The following is a 15,567-nucleotide window of genomic DNA, read 5'->3' as shown; positions in this document are numbered from 1 at the left end:
GTTAATATACAGTCGTGGCCAAATATTTTGAAACTGACCCAAGTACATGTATTGGTTTTCACAAAGTTTGCTGCTTCAGTGTTTTTAGATCTTTTTGTCAGATCTTTCTATGGTATACTGAAGTAGAATTACAAGCATTTCATAAGTTTCAAAGACTTTTATTGACAATTACATTAAGTTTATGCAAAGAGTCAATATTTGCAGTTTTGGCCATTCTTTCTTTTTCAAGACCGCTGCAGTTTGCCCTGGCATGCTGTCTGTCAATCAACGTCTGGGCCAAATCTTGACCGATAGCAGCCCATTCTTGCATCATCAATACTTGGAGTTTGTCAGAATTTGGGGGGTTTGGTTTGCCCACCCGCCTGTTGAGGATTGACCACAAGTTCTCAATGGGATTAAGGTCTGGGAAGTTTCATGGCCATGGACCCAAAATTTCAATGCTTTGTTCCCTGAGCCACTTAGTTGTCACTTTTGCCTTATAGCATGGTGCTCCATCATGCTGGATTGTTCATTGTTGGTCACCACACTGCTCTTGGATGGTTGGGACAAGTTGCTCTCGGAGGATGTTTTGGTCCCATTCTTTATTCATGGCTGTGTTCTTAGGCAAAGTTGTGAGTGAGCCCACTCCCTTGGCTGAGAAGGAACCCCACATGACATGAATGGTCTTAGGATACTTTACTGTTGGCATGACACAGGATTGATGGTAGCACCGTTCACCTTTTCATCTTTGGAGAATTTTTTTTCCGGATGCCCTACCCAATCAGAAAGGGGATTCATCAGAGAAAATGACTTTACCCTAGCAGTCCAATTTCTGTACCTTTTGCAGAATATCAGTCTGTCCTTGATATTTTTCTTGGCTTCTTTACTGCCGTTTTTGATGCCCACCAGGCCATCCTCCAAAAGTCTTCACCTCAATCGCAACGGCCTGCTGCCATTCCTGAGCAAGCTCTGCACTGGTGGTGCCCGCAGCTGAATCAACTTTAGGAGATGCTCCTGGCTCTTACTGGACTTTCTTGGGCGACCTAAAGCCTTCTTCACAACAATTATTTTTCTCTTTCTCTGTTCTAATTCAATCAGCATGACAGAGTGATATCCAGCCTTGTCCTTGTCAATACTCTCACCTGTGTTAGCGAGGGGATCACTGAAATGATGTCAGCAGGTCCTTTTGTGGCAGGGCTGAAATGCAGTGGAAATTGTTTTTTTTTGGAATTAAGTTCACTTTCATGGCAAAGAGGGACTTGGCAATTAATTGCAATTCATCTGATCACATTCTGAAGTAGATGCAAATTGCCATCATAAAAACATAGGCAGTGAACTTTGTGAAAATTAATATTTGTGTCATTCTCAAAACTTTTGGTTACAACTGTATATGCAGTTATTTCTAGAAATTCTTGAGTTCATCAAAAAGTTGTACAGTATTATAAGTTATGCTGATACAAGCTTAATGGATGGAGACCATATCCTACAACAGAGAAAGATAGGGTAAATAAAGTAGGAGCCTTATCAAATTGTTAGAATATACTGTATGTTAATTACAGGCATTGCCGTAGGCAAAACTAATTGATTAATTAACCAAGTTAAATTCTCATTTTTCCTACAGAGATATAAGCTATGAGGAGAGACTGAAGGAGCTGAACCTTTTCAGTTTAAGCAAACCAAGATTAAGAGGTGACATTATTAAAGTGTTTAAAATTATGAATGGAATTGCTACAGTGGATACCAACAGGTACTTTAAAATACATTCTTCCATTAGAATATGGGGACACAGCTGGAAACTTAAGTGTAGATTTGGTACAAATGTTAGAAAGTTTTGTTTTTTTTTTGGAATGGTGAGGATGCAAGGAGTAGAGTTGACGAAGGTGGAGGAGTTTAAATACTTGGGATCAACAGTACAGAGTAATAGGGATTGTGGAAGAGAAGTGAAAAAGAGTGCAGGCAGGGTGGGATGGGTGGAGAAGAGTGTCAGGAGTAATTTGTGACAGACAGTTATCAGCAAGAGTGAAAGGGAAGGTCTACAGGACAGTAGTGAGACCAGCTATGTTATATAGGTTGGAGATGGTGGCACTGACCAGAAAACAGGAGACACAGCTGGAGGTAGCAGAGTTAAAGATACTAAGATTTGCACTGGGCGTGACGTGGATGGATAGGATTAGAAATGAGGACATTAGACGGTCAGCTCAGGTTGGACAGTTGGAAGACAAAATCAGAGAGGCGAGATTGCGTTGGTTTGGACATATGCAGAGGAGAGATGCCGAGTATATTGGGAGAAGGATGTTAAAGATAGAGCTACCAGGGAAGAGAAAAAGAGGAAGGCCTAAGAGAAGATTTATGGATGTGATGAGAGAGGACATGCAGGTGATGGGTGTGAAAGAGCAAGATGATGAGGGCAGAAAGATATGGAAGAAGATGATCCACTGTGGCAACCCCTAACGGGAGTAGCAGAAAGAACTCAACTTGATGTTATTTTAGAGAACTTAGGTTAGTGGTTCCAAACCTTTTCTATGCCTCACACTTCTAAAAAATGTTTGATTTCTGTTTGAACCCCCTACAAAAGTAATATTTTTGAAAATGAAGTCAAATATATAACTTTTGAACCACATACAGTACAGCGGGTGAACAAAAAAACAAAGCTTTTACCTCGGTAAATACAATTAAAACATAAATTGAGTAATATACCTTCATAAATCTCAGCTTAGACACTCAACTGACAATCCAAGGACTGGAGATGCCCATGAAGCAATGGTTGCCAGTGTCCCGTTAAGCAATGAAACAGAGTAGATGAGCTTTGCCCCCAATAACACCTGCATTGCAGTTCAAAAACAGATGTGCCACACAGCTAAAATTGTTGCACTACTGACAGGGTAGCCAGCAGGAGAGATGGACGGAGTGTAAGCAGCAGGTGTTGCTTTTATTTCAGTCCCCCTTATTCCCCAGTATAAATCTCAACCAAACCTCAAAATCAGTGACGTTTCACAATCAGGGTTTGCACAGAAATCAACATCAGACCTCACCCTTCTCTATGGATCACTTCGAGGTTCAAATTTCATTCTCTTAAAAATAAAAAACACACTCTCCACCTGCAGCAAGGAACCCACAAGAACACACATTTTTGCAACTCATTCACAAGTGACAAATTCATGCACAATGCTCGATAATGATCAGAACAGAACCACTAACTAATAATTGACCTGCAAGTGACGGCACACTGATAAGACACCAATTGCATCACGTTAAGTCGGACAAAGAACCTCACTCAATTTTGGTAAATCACAAAGCAGCCATCCCCATTGTCGTACTGCCTGAAACAGGAACCCCTGACCTAGGCGAATATGACAGACAAGCTAGTTGGTCTGGATGTCCTGTTCTTGTCAAAATGGTTCTAATGTTGACTCTGGTATCTACAGGCAACTTATTTTTAATATACAGTGCCCTCCATAAAGTTTGGGACAAGGACAAATTTTTTCTTGATTTTTCCCCCTCTGCTCCACAGTTTAAAATTACAAATAAAACAAATCAGATGTGATTAAAGTGCACATTGCGGACTTTTATTTAATGTTATTTGCAAGCATTTCGGTCACACTATGCAAGTAGAAATGACAACACTTTTTCAACATGGTCCCCGCATTTCAGGGCACTACAATTTTTTGGGACACAGCAATTGTCGGTATATTGAAGTCGTCATATTTAGTTCTGTGTCGCATATCCCTTGCATGGAATGACTGCTTGAAGTGTCTGTGATTTAAAGACATCACCAGGTGCCGAGGATCTTCTCTGGTGATGCTCTGTCAAGCCTCCAATGCAGCCTTCTTCTGTCCCTGCTTGTTTCAGAGGTTTCTCCATACACGTTTTCTCTTCAGCATATGGAAGGCCTGCTCAGTTGGATTTAAACTGGGTGACTGGCTTGGTCATTCAAGAATTTTCCATTTACTGCTTTGTTGCCTTAGCAGTATATTTGGGATCATTATCTTATTTGGAGACATTTACTGGAACCTGAGCAGATCAGATATTTCTATACACCTCGGAATTCATTGTGCAACTGCCATCAGCAGTTCTATCATCAATCAAGTGAAGTGTGCCAGGACCTGTGGCAGCCACACATGTCCAAGCAAAAACACCCCCATCATGTTTAACAGATGAGGTGGTCTGCTTTCGATCTTAGGCAGTTCCTTTTCGTCTCCACACTTTGCTCTTGCCATCACTGTGATGCAGGCTAAGCTTGTCTTGTCTGTCCACAAGACCTTTTCTCAGAATTCTGCAGGCTGTTTTAAATCCTTTTTCACAAACTGTAATCTGGCTATCCTGTTTTTGTGGCTCACTTGTGGTGTGCATCTTGCTGTGTGGCCTCTAGGCGTGTGCGATATACATGTTTACGATTATAACTTAATTGCTGTTTTAACGATATGCAAGATTAAATTATCGAGTATGTAACTCGCTTTGCAAAAAAAAGAAACAGAGTTCATTCACTAATGCAACAGTATAGACCACTGCGCATGCGCAAAGCGAGTTGCGTAGGCGTCCACTTCCAGCAAGCCGCAAGTCAGCGTTGTTCCCTGCCTCAAAATGAGTGAACAAACAGCGCCAGATGATAAAACAGCCTCGCCATCTATGTCGTCAGAGTTAATTGCCAGACGTGGTTCTTTCTCACTCGTATGGCAGTGGCTTGGTTTTGAAAAGACTGATGTTGCTCAAAAGACGGCAGTCTGAAAACTATGTGGTAAATCAGTTGCCGTTAAAGACAGCTCAACAACTAACTTGTTTCACCATTTGCGAACTAACCACCGCACAGAATACGAAAAGCTTAAGGAGTCAACTGTCCAGCACAAGTCTAAAGTAACCAAGGTACAAGCACAAAAACACACTCAGCAAACTTTAGCAGACTCCTTCTGCAAAAAAGTGCCTTACGACAAGAAAAGCAACAGATGGCATGACATAACAAACGCCGCCGACAATTACATCGCAAAAGATATGGTGCCAATTCAAGTGGTTGAAAAAGATGGTTTTAAACAATTTTTGAATACTTTAGACCCAAGGTACACACTGCCTGGCCGAAAATATTTCAGTCAAACAGCTCTGCCTAAGTTGTATGATTTATGTCGCCAAACTCTGACGCATAAACTGCAAAAGGTTTCACATTTTGCCACAACAACGGATTTATGGTCAAGCCGAACATCCGAGTCATACCTCTCCCTGACGGTGCATTTCATTGACGAAAACTGGCAACTGCAAAGCTTCTGTTTGCAAACATCCTACTTCCTACAAGATCACACTGGCGACATCATTGCGCAATGTCTGAAAGATGTGCTGGCATCATGGTCACTGCGAGAAGACCACATGGTTTGCATGACAACAGACAGCGGGGCTAACTTTGTCAGTGCACTACGGATTAATAATTGGAAGAGGCTACCTTGTTTTGGACATAGTCTTCATATTGCGATTGGTGAGTAATTTGGGGATCCTCTATAAAATGCAGTTTAGGTTAAATTGATTTTATTTATTATGACGTTTAAAAATACAAAATGACCTGATAAGTAAAGCTATAGATGACAAAAATATTCAATATAATTTCAAATAATACATTACATTATCTTGGAATTATCGTTATCATCAAAGTCCCAGAAAATATAGATTTTTTTTCCCCCAATATCGCACACCCCTAGTGGCCTCTGTATTTCTGCTCATGAAGACATCTGCTGATAGTCGTCTCTGATACATCCACATCTGTCTCCTTAAGATTGTCTCTGATCTGTCTGCACAGGTGTTTGGGGCTTTTTCTTTACTATAGAGAGATTTCTTCTGTCATCAGCATTGCAGATCTTCCTTGGCCTACCAGTCCCTTTGCAATTACTGAGCTCACCAGTGTGTTCATTCTTCTTAATGATATTCCAGACAGTTGATTTAGATCATCCTAAAGTTTTATTGAGGTCTCCAATGGCATTATTCTCATTGTTCAGCCTCATAATGGCTTCTGTGACTTTCAATGGCACAGTTCTGGTCCTCGCGTTGAACAATGGTAACTACAGACTCCAAAGGATAAAAGCAAACTGAGGTATCTTACACCTGCACTAATGAAACCCACCTGAGGAATCACAAACACCTGACACACCAATGGTCCTAAACATTATAGTTCCCCTGAAATCGGGGGACCATGAAGAAAAATGTCATTTCTATATGTTTTGACTCAAAAAATAAGCAAATACCCTTAATTGAAAGTCTGCAATATGTACTTCAATCGTGTTTAACTGTGGAACAGAGGAGTCACTCAAAGAAAAATGTGTCTTTGTCCCAAAAATTATGGAGGCCACTGTACGTCTCTCTTTTTCTCTCTCTCTCTCTCATGTACGGATTTTGAGAGATTTCTAGGACTTGCATTTTAGCTTACATTCAAGACTGGTTCAGTCAGGGTAAGGTAGTGTTTCAGTGACATATTGGAGTTTTACAAGGAAGCAACAAAACTTTTTTGATCACAGAACAGTATACAATATCATCTTGGCATTCAAACAACTTTTGAAAAAAAAGTACCCTATGAGAGGCTTATTGTTGAACTTTCAGGAATGCAAGCTAAGAATGCAGATGGGTGCAGTATTAGCTTAAACACAGGTTAGGTTGCAAGGAGCATTTACTTTCGGTTTAATTATCTGAGCTCAAAAGCAATGATAAAGCAGTGTGGCAGCCATTGCACTTTTTTTTTAATTTTATTTCAAGAAAGTAACAGTGTACAATCATTCAGATAAAATTTGCAGAACATATACAACAAATAACTTCAACATCAACCTTAAGATATGAAAAAAAATACACACCACATTCTCTAAGCAAGAACCTGTCTGTCTACCCCCCAAAACCCCAATTTCAAATAATACAGAACATCACTTACTCACTGAGGTATAAAAAATGAGTTAGGATTCTTCCAGTTAAACACAATAAGTCTATGTGCTAATAGTGTGCTGTGGGCTTTTAAAATCAGTTTGTCCTTCTCCACTTTAGGCCCTTCTGGGAGTACACTAAATATCACTGTAATGGGTTAGGAGTGATTGCAACACCAAGGCTGTTTGAAAAGTATTTAAAGATTTTTGTCAGAAATGATGTTAGTTTGGTGCCTTCCCAAAAATGTGATATAGTGATGCTGGAGCTAGATGTCAACACTTGCAAGTTGTCAATGCTCCCCAAAGATGCTAGACGGAAGTAAATGAGATCAGGACGTGAATGTAAAAGGGAGTAAATGCAAAAGGTGTGTCTACACACAGTTTCAGATTAGAATGCTGTCCGCCTAACAAATCAAGCAGCATGTAGGGTGCTTGCAAAATGGAATCAGGGAGATATTTCACAGAGGAGCACCCGGAACCACTAGGGGAGTTCTAGGGTAGAGCACTGATCTTGGAAGCGATTCGAAGCCCTGGCTGAAATAAACCATTTTATGGCCAGAGATAAATCAAGGCTTGAGGAAATATTGTTGTAAAGGCTCAAATGGAGGAAGGAAGGTGAAGGAGTGTAAGCCAAAAGAGACACAGAGATGAAAACAGAGATGATATTTAAGGCAAAAGTTTTTGGGAGCCTAAAGAACTAGTAGGATGAAATACATTTTCCAGGCTTGGGGAAATCTATACTAGTCCTTTTTGTAAAGAAAACTAAAAATACATCAGGCTGTTCAAAATAATTCCAATTTGTCTTTATCATTTTATGCATTGCAGCAGAGCTCAGAATTAAAGTGCGTAATATCAGAGGACCAAACTGGATTTGCATTGCGTTTCTAAATCCTTAATCACTTCATCAGCGTGTGTGTCACAATCCTGTCCTTTCTTGACTTTTCATAAATTGCTACACTGCAAATGCCCGTGTTGTAGTAACAAAATAAACACCACAAATAGCAATGCAAGAGATGTAAGAGATAAATGTCTGCGCAGGTATGGTGTTTTTTTTTTTTCTTTTTTAAAGCATCATCTGCTTTCAGATATTTAGTATGTTAATAAAAGAAGGAAGAGGGTCTGGGCTAAAAATATGTAGGTTTACTGGAATGAAAAGGAAGTCAGTACCTCTTAAAATAAGGCAGTGGGCAGTCCCAATTTAACATTTAGTACAAAAAAAAAAATCTAAATAGCACCAGCCTCTAATGCTAGATGGGATAATATATCCACAACAAAAATATCCACTATGGGGAAAATAAAGAATGGAAAAAATATACAGTAATCCCTCGCTACTTCGCGGTTCACTTTTCGCGGATTCACGACTTCGCGGATTTTATATGTAAGCATATCTAAATTCATAATGCGGATTTTTCGCTGCTTCGCGGGTTTCTGCGGACAATGGGTCTTTTTACTTGCTTCCTCAGTTGGTTTGCCCAGTTGATTTCATACAAGAGATGCTATTGGCGGATGGCTGAGAAGCTACCCAATCAGAGCACGCAGTGAAGTTCCTGTGTGCTGCTGATTGGCTCAGCGACGGAGTGTTGCATTAACCAGGAAGTCTCATCTCACTCATTCATCATTAACGTGCTAATGCTTAAGGGGGCCGTGTCCAAGCACCAACAGAAGATGCAAATGATTGCAGAAAAGGTAAAAGTTTTGGATATGTTCAAGGAAGGGAACAGCTACACCGCTGCAGGACATCGATTCTTTTTATTTAAAAAGGAGGAAAAGCGTATAAGATCTACGGCCACAGTGTCCTTTAACCAGGGTGCAAAACGAGTTGCAAGTGGACGTGATAAGGCAGTAGTCTGGATGGAATCTGCTTTAGGAATCTTTGCAACAAGGTCGACGACGTCATGACCGCCTACAAGCTGCTACGTGTACTTCGCTATACAGTAAGTGTAAACTTATCTACCGATTTCATATTGCTTAGCAGTTGTCCCTGTTTTTAATAGAGTAAATGGTGGGTTGTAAACAATACAGGGAGGGTTTAAAAACGTCCAAATACACGTTAAATAATTAAATAAATATAGTGTCCCTACTTCGCGGAAATTCAGTTATCGCGGTCGGCCTTGGAACCTATCTCCCGCGATAAGTGAGGGATTACTGTATATGCAATACTACTCCAGAGTTATACAGCATTAGCCCATAATGCATTCAAAGAAATCTGTATAAGCAGATATATCTTTCCAGTTAGGCTAGGTGAATAATGAGAATGGACCATTAAACACCCCCCCCCCCCCCCCCAAAAAACACACATCCCTTTTCTTACAAGTCCTTAAAGTAAACTGAAAAAAAGAACTATTCATGTTAAAATTACTGATGTTCTGCTAAGCTATGGGTAATGTTCAGTCTTCTTCTTTCAGCTGCTCCAGTTAGGGGTTGCCACAGCGGATCATCTTGTTCCATCTCTTCCTGTCCTCTGCATCTTGCTCTGTCACACCCACCACCTGCATGTCCTCACTCACCACATCCATAAACCTTCTCTTAGGCCTTCCTCTTTTCCTCTTCCCTGACAGCTCGATCTTTAATATCAGTATGAAAGCTTATTCAAAAACATACAAAAAAATTGTTTTATTTTGCTTAAGAATTGCATTATTTCATAAAGATACTGCTTGCTGCTGACAGTATCATCATACATGCACACGTCGTCTAGTGTGGTGGCAGCTGTTGTGGGAGAGATTAAGCGCGCATGTAGTATGCAATCAAATGACATGAAGTGAACACAAGTTATAAGTATACTTTTAGTTTCAATCAGATTAACGTTTAGTAGGTACAGATATTCTAACGTATGGGCAGAGTGGTAGCATTGAGCAGTTACTCCTGCCACACCGCCAGGGTCTGCATAGTATTTTGAAATAGTATTTGAAATTTCTCACCGTTCATTTGTGGATTGATTAGAGATTTTCATTTTATTTATCACATATACACACACACACACACACACACACACAGGGGGAATACAGTGAAAAGCACCTCAGTGAACAGCCCGTACTGGCAATAAAATTAAATATACATTGAAAATTAAATTTTTAAAAACACTAAAAAGTCATTATGCAACACATATACACATTAGAGGTATTAAAGTTGTTAAGTAATTATTAATAATAAAAAGTATAGAAATAATAGGCTATTTTACAATTTTGTGGAATTGACAGCATTTGTTGCTTATATCAACAGGAAAATAAAGTACCCTCAGTCTTTATATATTTGATTTTGAGGCAAGGCGGGCCCCTGCAAGATCTTAACCAATTAAACTGGCTGTAGAAAGGATGAGAAGAGTCCTTCTTGATCCAGCTACCTTGGTAATGTACCATTTTGAATATTGGTCCTGTAGAGATGGCAGTGACAGCACCATGATGCACTGTATGGTCCTTTTGTAATACCTTGAGTACCACTAAGTGTGCTTAACAGAGTGTGATTTCCTGTTTTAATGTGGAGTACTGGAAATTGGCCAGTAAATCTTCTCAATTAACAAAACATATTTAGTTCATCATGTGCAGTGAAGGAAATTACATCCATCCCCAACCCATGCTTCCAAAGATTCAAGGTATGAACACTAACTATGTCACCAGATCACACCCTTTCAAAAGATCTATAGTAAATAACTGCATTAAAACTCAAAAGATGCTTTATTTATAAGTTTATGTTACTGTTTTGCAGACAGCACACACTGTTCTGATTGGATGTGCAATTGTGTCCTGCTAAGGTTTGGTGTACCGTCCACCACATTTACTTCTCATCTTACACCCACTGCGGTAATCACTGGCTCCCTGTAACCCTAAACTAAGTGGAGTAAATGTACCCTTCAGCCCCTGTAGGATTAAATGTACAGTATATGCTTATAACAACTGTTCAGTTCTTGTCAATTGATTGAATTCTACTTAAAATTCTTTCACAACAGCTGTCACTAGATGACAGTATACAAGATTTATATATTGTAATGGAAGCACGTCTGAAGTTTGCCTTCCAGGTTCATCTGAAGTGTGGTTCTGATGGTAACATTTCCCTTTTCTCCCAAACCACCTGAGAAACCACCCATGAAGGGAAACTGACTCTGCCACTTGTGGTCCCTCCGCTATAAAAGAAAGATGGTCCTGGCATGGTGCACCTCACTTAGGAGAGAGCAGACTGATGACTAGAGCTCCTACCAGAATTTGAAGTAGCACAGAAAGAGATCAAAGAAGCCTCTTGTTTAAACTTTTCTTCATTTGTTTTTCATTTTTGATTAGTTGAATGCACACCCGTCTTGGTTAATGACTGTGTAAATATTAAAAGGGGCGAGCTAGTTGGCACCCTAACAATTCCTCCACAACTAGTATACACCCTCAGTTGACATATATATATACACACACACACTCACTCACTCACTCACAGGGTAGATATCTAAATGAAAAAATTAAGCCTCCACAATAAAGAAAGTAATTTCTTCGTACCTTTCCGGAGAGGAACCAGGAGGTTGTGCAGTCATGATGACACTAATATTAGATCCTGCCAATCAAATTAGTCATCTTCACCAAAAAAGTGAGGAGCCAAAAACCTGAAACAACATCCAGTATTTTATTAGTAAAATAATTAAAAACACACATAACTATCCTTATTAATCTTCCACCTAATCCAATGTTATTTAATTAAACAGACTATGAAAAAAAATCTTTTACAAAATTACCAATTAGAACTTAACTAAACTGTATTATTTGTCACTGGATTGAGTTTCATATCAAAAATTGCTGAATGTAAAAACGTGTATTCTGTCTGCCTTCAGCAAAGAGCCAAATGCCCCCCAACTCTCACTTACTGGGCTCAAACTGGACTATGTTATGAGTAATACACTCTTAAAAGTAATGGTGCCAGAACAGTTCATTGAGCAATGCCACAGGGGAACCATTTTCAGTTGTCTAAAACAACCGGCACATGAAGGTGTCAGGGAGATCCTTTACTTATAATAAATAGCAGGCTCCCTAAAGAACCATGAAAAGGTAATTGCAGATGCATAAAATACCAATGGCTTTATAATTTTAAAAGTACTCTTGCTGCATACAGTCACACAGGCTGGTTTCAGGCTTTGCCATATCTGTCCCTGCCCTGCTGGGTAGCACATCACACATTAAAGATTTGTTTTTTCCCCCCTGCATATTAGGATCTTTTTCAAAACTCAAAGAACAAAATTAAACATACAAAGAACCATTCACAGAATTAAATTTTGCTTTTTTTTTTTTTCTTCTTAATAAAGCTATAGTTCTATGAGGAACCACTCAACTTGGTAAACAGTCATTTTAGAACCTTTATTTTTAAGGGTGTAGATGGAAGCCCCTTTCATTAACATGAATGGTGCCAATTCAATGTTACGCTTTAAAAATTTGTTCAAGTGTAGACATATCTGACAAAATAGATAAGAAACTTTATTCACATGGGGAAATAAAAAACTTTGCAGAAGCTGCAAAAATAAGCAACAAAAAACAAGAAAACACACACTACTCTTCTGGCTTGGATAACTGAGTGCTTGTTGCTATTAATAACAGGCTTATAGGTTGGAAGAAAGAGGAGGTCAGACCTGCTTGGATTGTACCAAAGATTTAATATTTAAATTCATTAATAACTGGATAACATGTAGAGGTGCCGGGCTTTCAGATAAATCCAGCAGCTCATTCTTTTGTGGTTTTTTGTTTTCAAAAAAATCTGAATATTAGAACGTAATGCTATCAATAACTTAACTGATCCTTTCGATGTTAATGTAATACAAAGGAGGAAAAATAGCCAAACAAGACTGAGCTCCCATCCATTATTTTGTTTTTTTATTCAAAGTATTTTTAGGGAAAAAACAACAACATAGTAGTCAAGTTCATTTGTGTTTTTTTCGAGCACGGCCACTGGCGTCCCGTCCCGGGCAGTTTCCTGCCTTGCTAGCTCGGCGCTAACGCAACCGAGAATTGCATTGTGCGGGTTTACGAATATTATGTTAATCAAACAAGATTTTCCAATTATCATAGATTTCTTTTGCTGTTATTGGCCATAAAAATAAATAATGCATGCTACCAAATGTACGTAGCTGTCTAGGTCTTTTAAATGATTATCTACCAATTTACTGAACCAGTTCCCAGGCAACGTCGGACTCGAAGCAGACACCAAGCGATAGTATGGTATTTGTTTATTATTTATGTTTTGATTCCTCTTGCTGGAATCGTGGGGGATAAGGTGCAGATCTTACAATATAAAACGTTTAACTTTACCCGATATGAAATAAAATCCAAAGAGGAAAATTAAAAAATAAGCTCGCAAAATAAGAATAAGCTGTCCAGGGAGGTGTACAGTATCTGCGGCGTGCCACATTTTAACAACTACTACTACTACTGAATGCTTATCCAGCTTATTTTTTCCACCCCTCAGACAGACATTTTATGGAGTAACGCATATTAAAATTAAATGCAGGGGGCGATTCCGCAGCAGTCACAATGAAACCTAAAGAATTAGCCCCTTCGATTATGCAAATTGAACCAACAGGGGTTAACCATTTCGAAAGTTTACTAAACGCAAAGCAAACCTCGCTTCAGAAACTTCACTGTACCGCAGCTCTCGATTAACTAAGTACGTAGATGTTGCCCTTAAAAAAGGGATACCTGACGAAGGATTACTTTCATTTTCTAATTGTATTCTGTACTAAGCACAGCTCCCCGACTCCACCCCAGTCGTTAACCAGACCCCAGAAGGCCCCTCACCTTTAATCCCCGGTCTCCCGTGACCACTGCAAGGCGATTGCTTCTCTGTACGTCTCCGATTCCAAGACCGAAAGGACCCTGCGGAGTTCAAGTGCGGCCTTAATCTCACCAGGTTGAATAAAACAACAAACTGGAAATGCGCGATAGACAATAATAAATACACGATTCGATATTTTTACATATTACGTATTCGTTTCTTTAGTGTAACTACAACATTATTACAGAAAACTAAGTCCGTTTGCAGTGTGCTCCCGTTCTGGGTGTCGAGCTGTCCTGAATTTACTTAGGCGAATGCGAAGATACCAGATTTTCCTAAATGTTTCACTCGTTCGCAGCCTTAAACCCATGTCTTTCTCTTCAGATCACTATTTCGAAACACTCCGCCCCCCTGTCGGCCACCCGGCCGATGTTATTCTTATTCCTTGCGTTTCTAAAACGGTCGCTGAGGTCCAGGTGCAGACAGGCAGTGTCAGGTGTCACACTCCAGGTAGACGATAGATTTCTGAGCACGCCGTGCGATTCATTGTGTTTTCCAGTTTCCCGTCAGCTTTCCCAGCGTTATATGTATTATAATCAGTCTGTAAACTCGACTATTAATAAAATGTTTGGACTTTTTTGTTGTTGTTGTTTTTAGTTAAGATGTAAAATATTCTGTACATTTTCCAATTTACAAACACAGAGTGCTGTACATATTTAAAAATTATTTAAAACACTTTAACATTCATGCTGAAGTTAAACTACATGAAAGAACCAAGTAAGGAAGACTTTAATAATATGCTTCATAAAAGCAGTCTCCTAGGTCAGTGGTCGCCAAATCCGGTCCTGGAGGACCGCCGTGGCTCCAGGTTTTCATTCTAACCCTTTTTTTTTTTAATGAGTGCCTTGTTTGTCTTGCTAATTAATTTCTTGTGAATTCATTTTAATTGTCCTGTAATTTCTTTATTAAGATTTGTTCGCCTGAAGTTCTTTCCTTAAATGGCATCCAAACAGAAATTAAATGTGATGTGAGGGAACCAACATTTAAGACCAACTAAGTCAGGGCCTCAAACTCCAACCAATTTCACTCCAACCAGATGCTTAATGAGGCGCTGATTCTTGTTGCTAATTAAACCTGTTCTTTAATTCCGTGGCTTATTGCTGCTCTTGTGGTGCATTAGCGGACATTTCCAAAATTGTTGATTTTCTCTTTCTAAGAGCACTGTTCAAATGTTTTGGGGACCTGAGCAGATCGAAATTCCTGAGAACTTCATCTTTCTTTATTTTCAGATATGGTCCAATTGATTTGGCTCATTTTGTAGCTCATCATCGTTTGGCTCCTATTTAAGGGAAAAATAAAAAATTAAGGGGTCTGAGTCTTCAAGAGCAAGTCAATTAAAATTAGTTCAAAAGAAATTAATTATCAACAAAAACAAGTCACTTGTTAAGGGTTAAAATGAAAACCTGCAGCCACGGTGGTCCTCCAGGACGAGAGTTGGTGACCCCTGGCCTAGGTAGCAAGGCCATACTGTGTTTTATTTAGGTTCCATATGGGGGACCCACCACATTTTTCATCCATCAAGACCGTATTAGGTTAGTATGCTGTTACTGATTGCTTGGTACAGTAGTGATGGGCACATGCAAAATTAGACAGTTTGGATGTCCCCGAGGACTGGGTTGGAAACCCCTTGTCAAGATATCCAAGCCTGAAGCAGTCATTTAAAATATTATAGCGTTGTTGACTTACATTTGCTTATTTTGCTGATGCCTTTATCCAAGGAGACTTGCAACATTTATGATACAATTGGTTCTAATTTTTTTTTTTTTTCCAATTCGGGCACAGGCAGGTCAAGGGACTTGCTCAGGGTCCCACAACATCAGTAGCAGGATTAGAACCCACAACCTCGGGGTTTGAAGTCCAAAGCCTTAACCACTTCATAACACTGCCTGCACCCACTGATTTACATTTACGTATT

At 39.5% G+C, this 15,567-nt stretch overlaps 1 protein-coding gene across 7 annotated transcripts in view; it reads right to left on the bottom strand.

Moving 5' to 3' along the window:
- The window catches only part of arhgef11 (Rho guanine nucleotide exchange factor (GEF) 11), a 212,617-nt gene extending 198,521 nt beyond the window's left edge, over window positions 1–14,096 (bottom strand). For 3 of the 7 annotated variants that reach the window (XM_051919914.1, XM_051919917.1, XM_028822143.2), the window contains exons 1-2: window positions 13,616–14,094; window positions 11,336–11,439 (exon numbers count right to left, since the gene is read on the bottom strand). Coding sequence is in view for 1 of the 7 variants with exons in the window: in XM_028822143.2 (XP_028677976.1) it covers window positions 11,336–11,370 (35 nt within the window). In the remaining 6 variants the exon portion in view is untranslated. Of the gene's footprint in view, window positions 1–11,335; window positions 11,440–13,615 lie in introns of those variants that run through there. The other 4 variants (XM_051919915.1, XM_051919916.1, XR_007933657.1 and 1 more) reach the window with 3 other exon arrangements.
- Between the last annotated feature and the right edge of the window lie 1,471 nt (window positions 14,097–15,567).

The sequence above is a fragment of the Erpetoichthys calabaricus genome, chromosome 16, assembly GCF_900747795.2.
Source record: "Erpetoichthys calabaricus chromosome 16, fErpCal1.3, whole genome shotgun sequence".
Taxonomy (NCBI): Eukaryota; Metazoa; Chordata; class Cladistia; order Polypteriformes; family Polypteridae; genus Erpetoichthys; species Erpetoichthys calabaricus.
The sequence above is the reverse complement of the archived record's forward strand: the minus strand, read 5'-3'. Positions and strand labels throughout refer to the sequence as shown.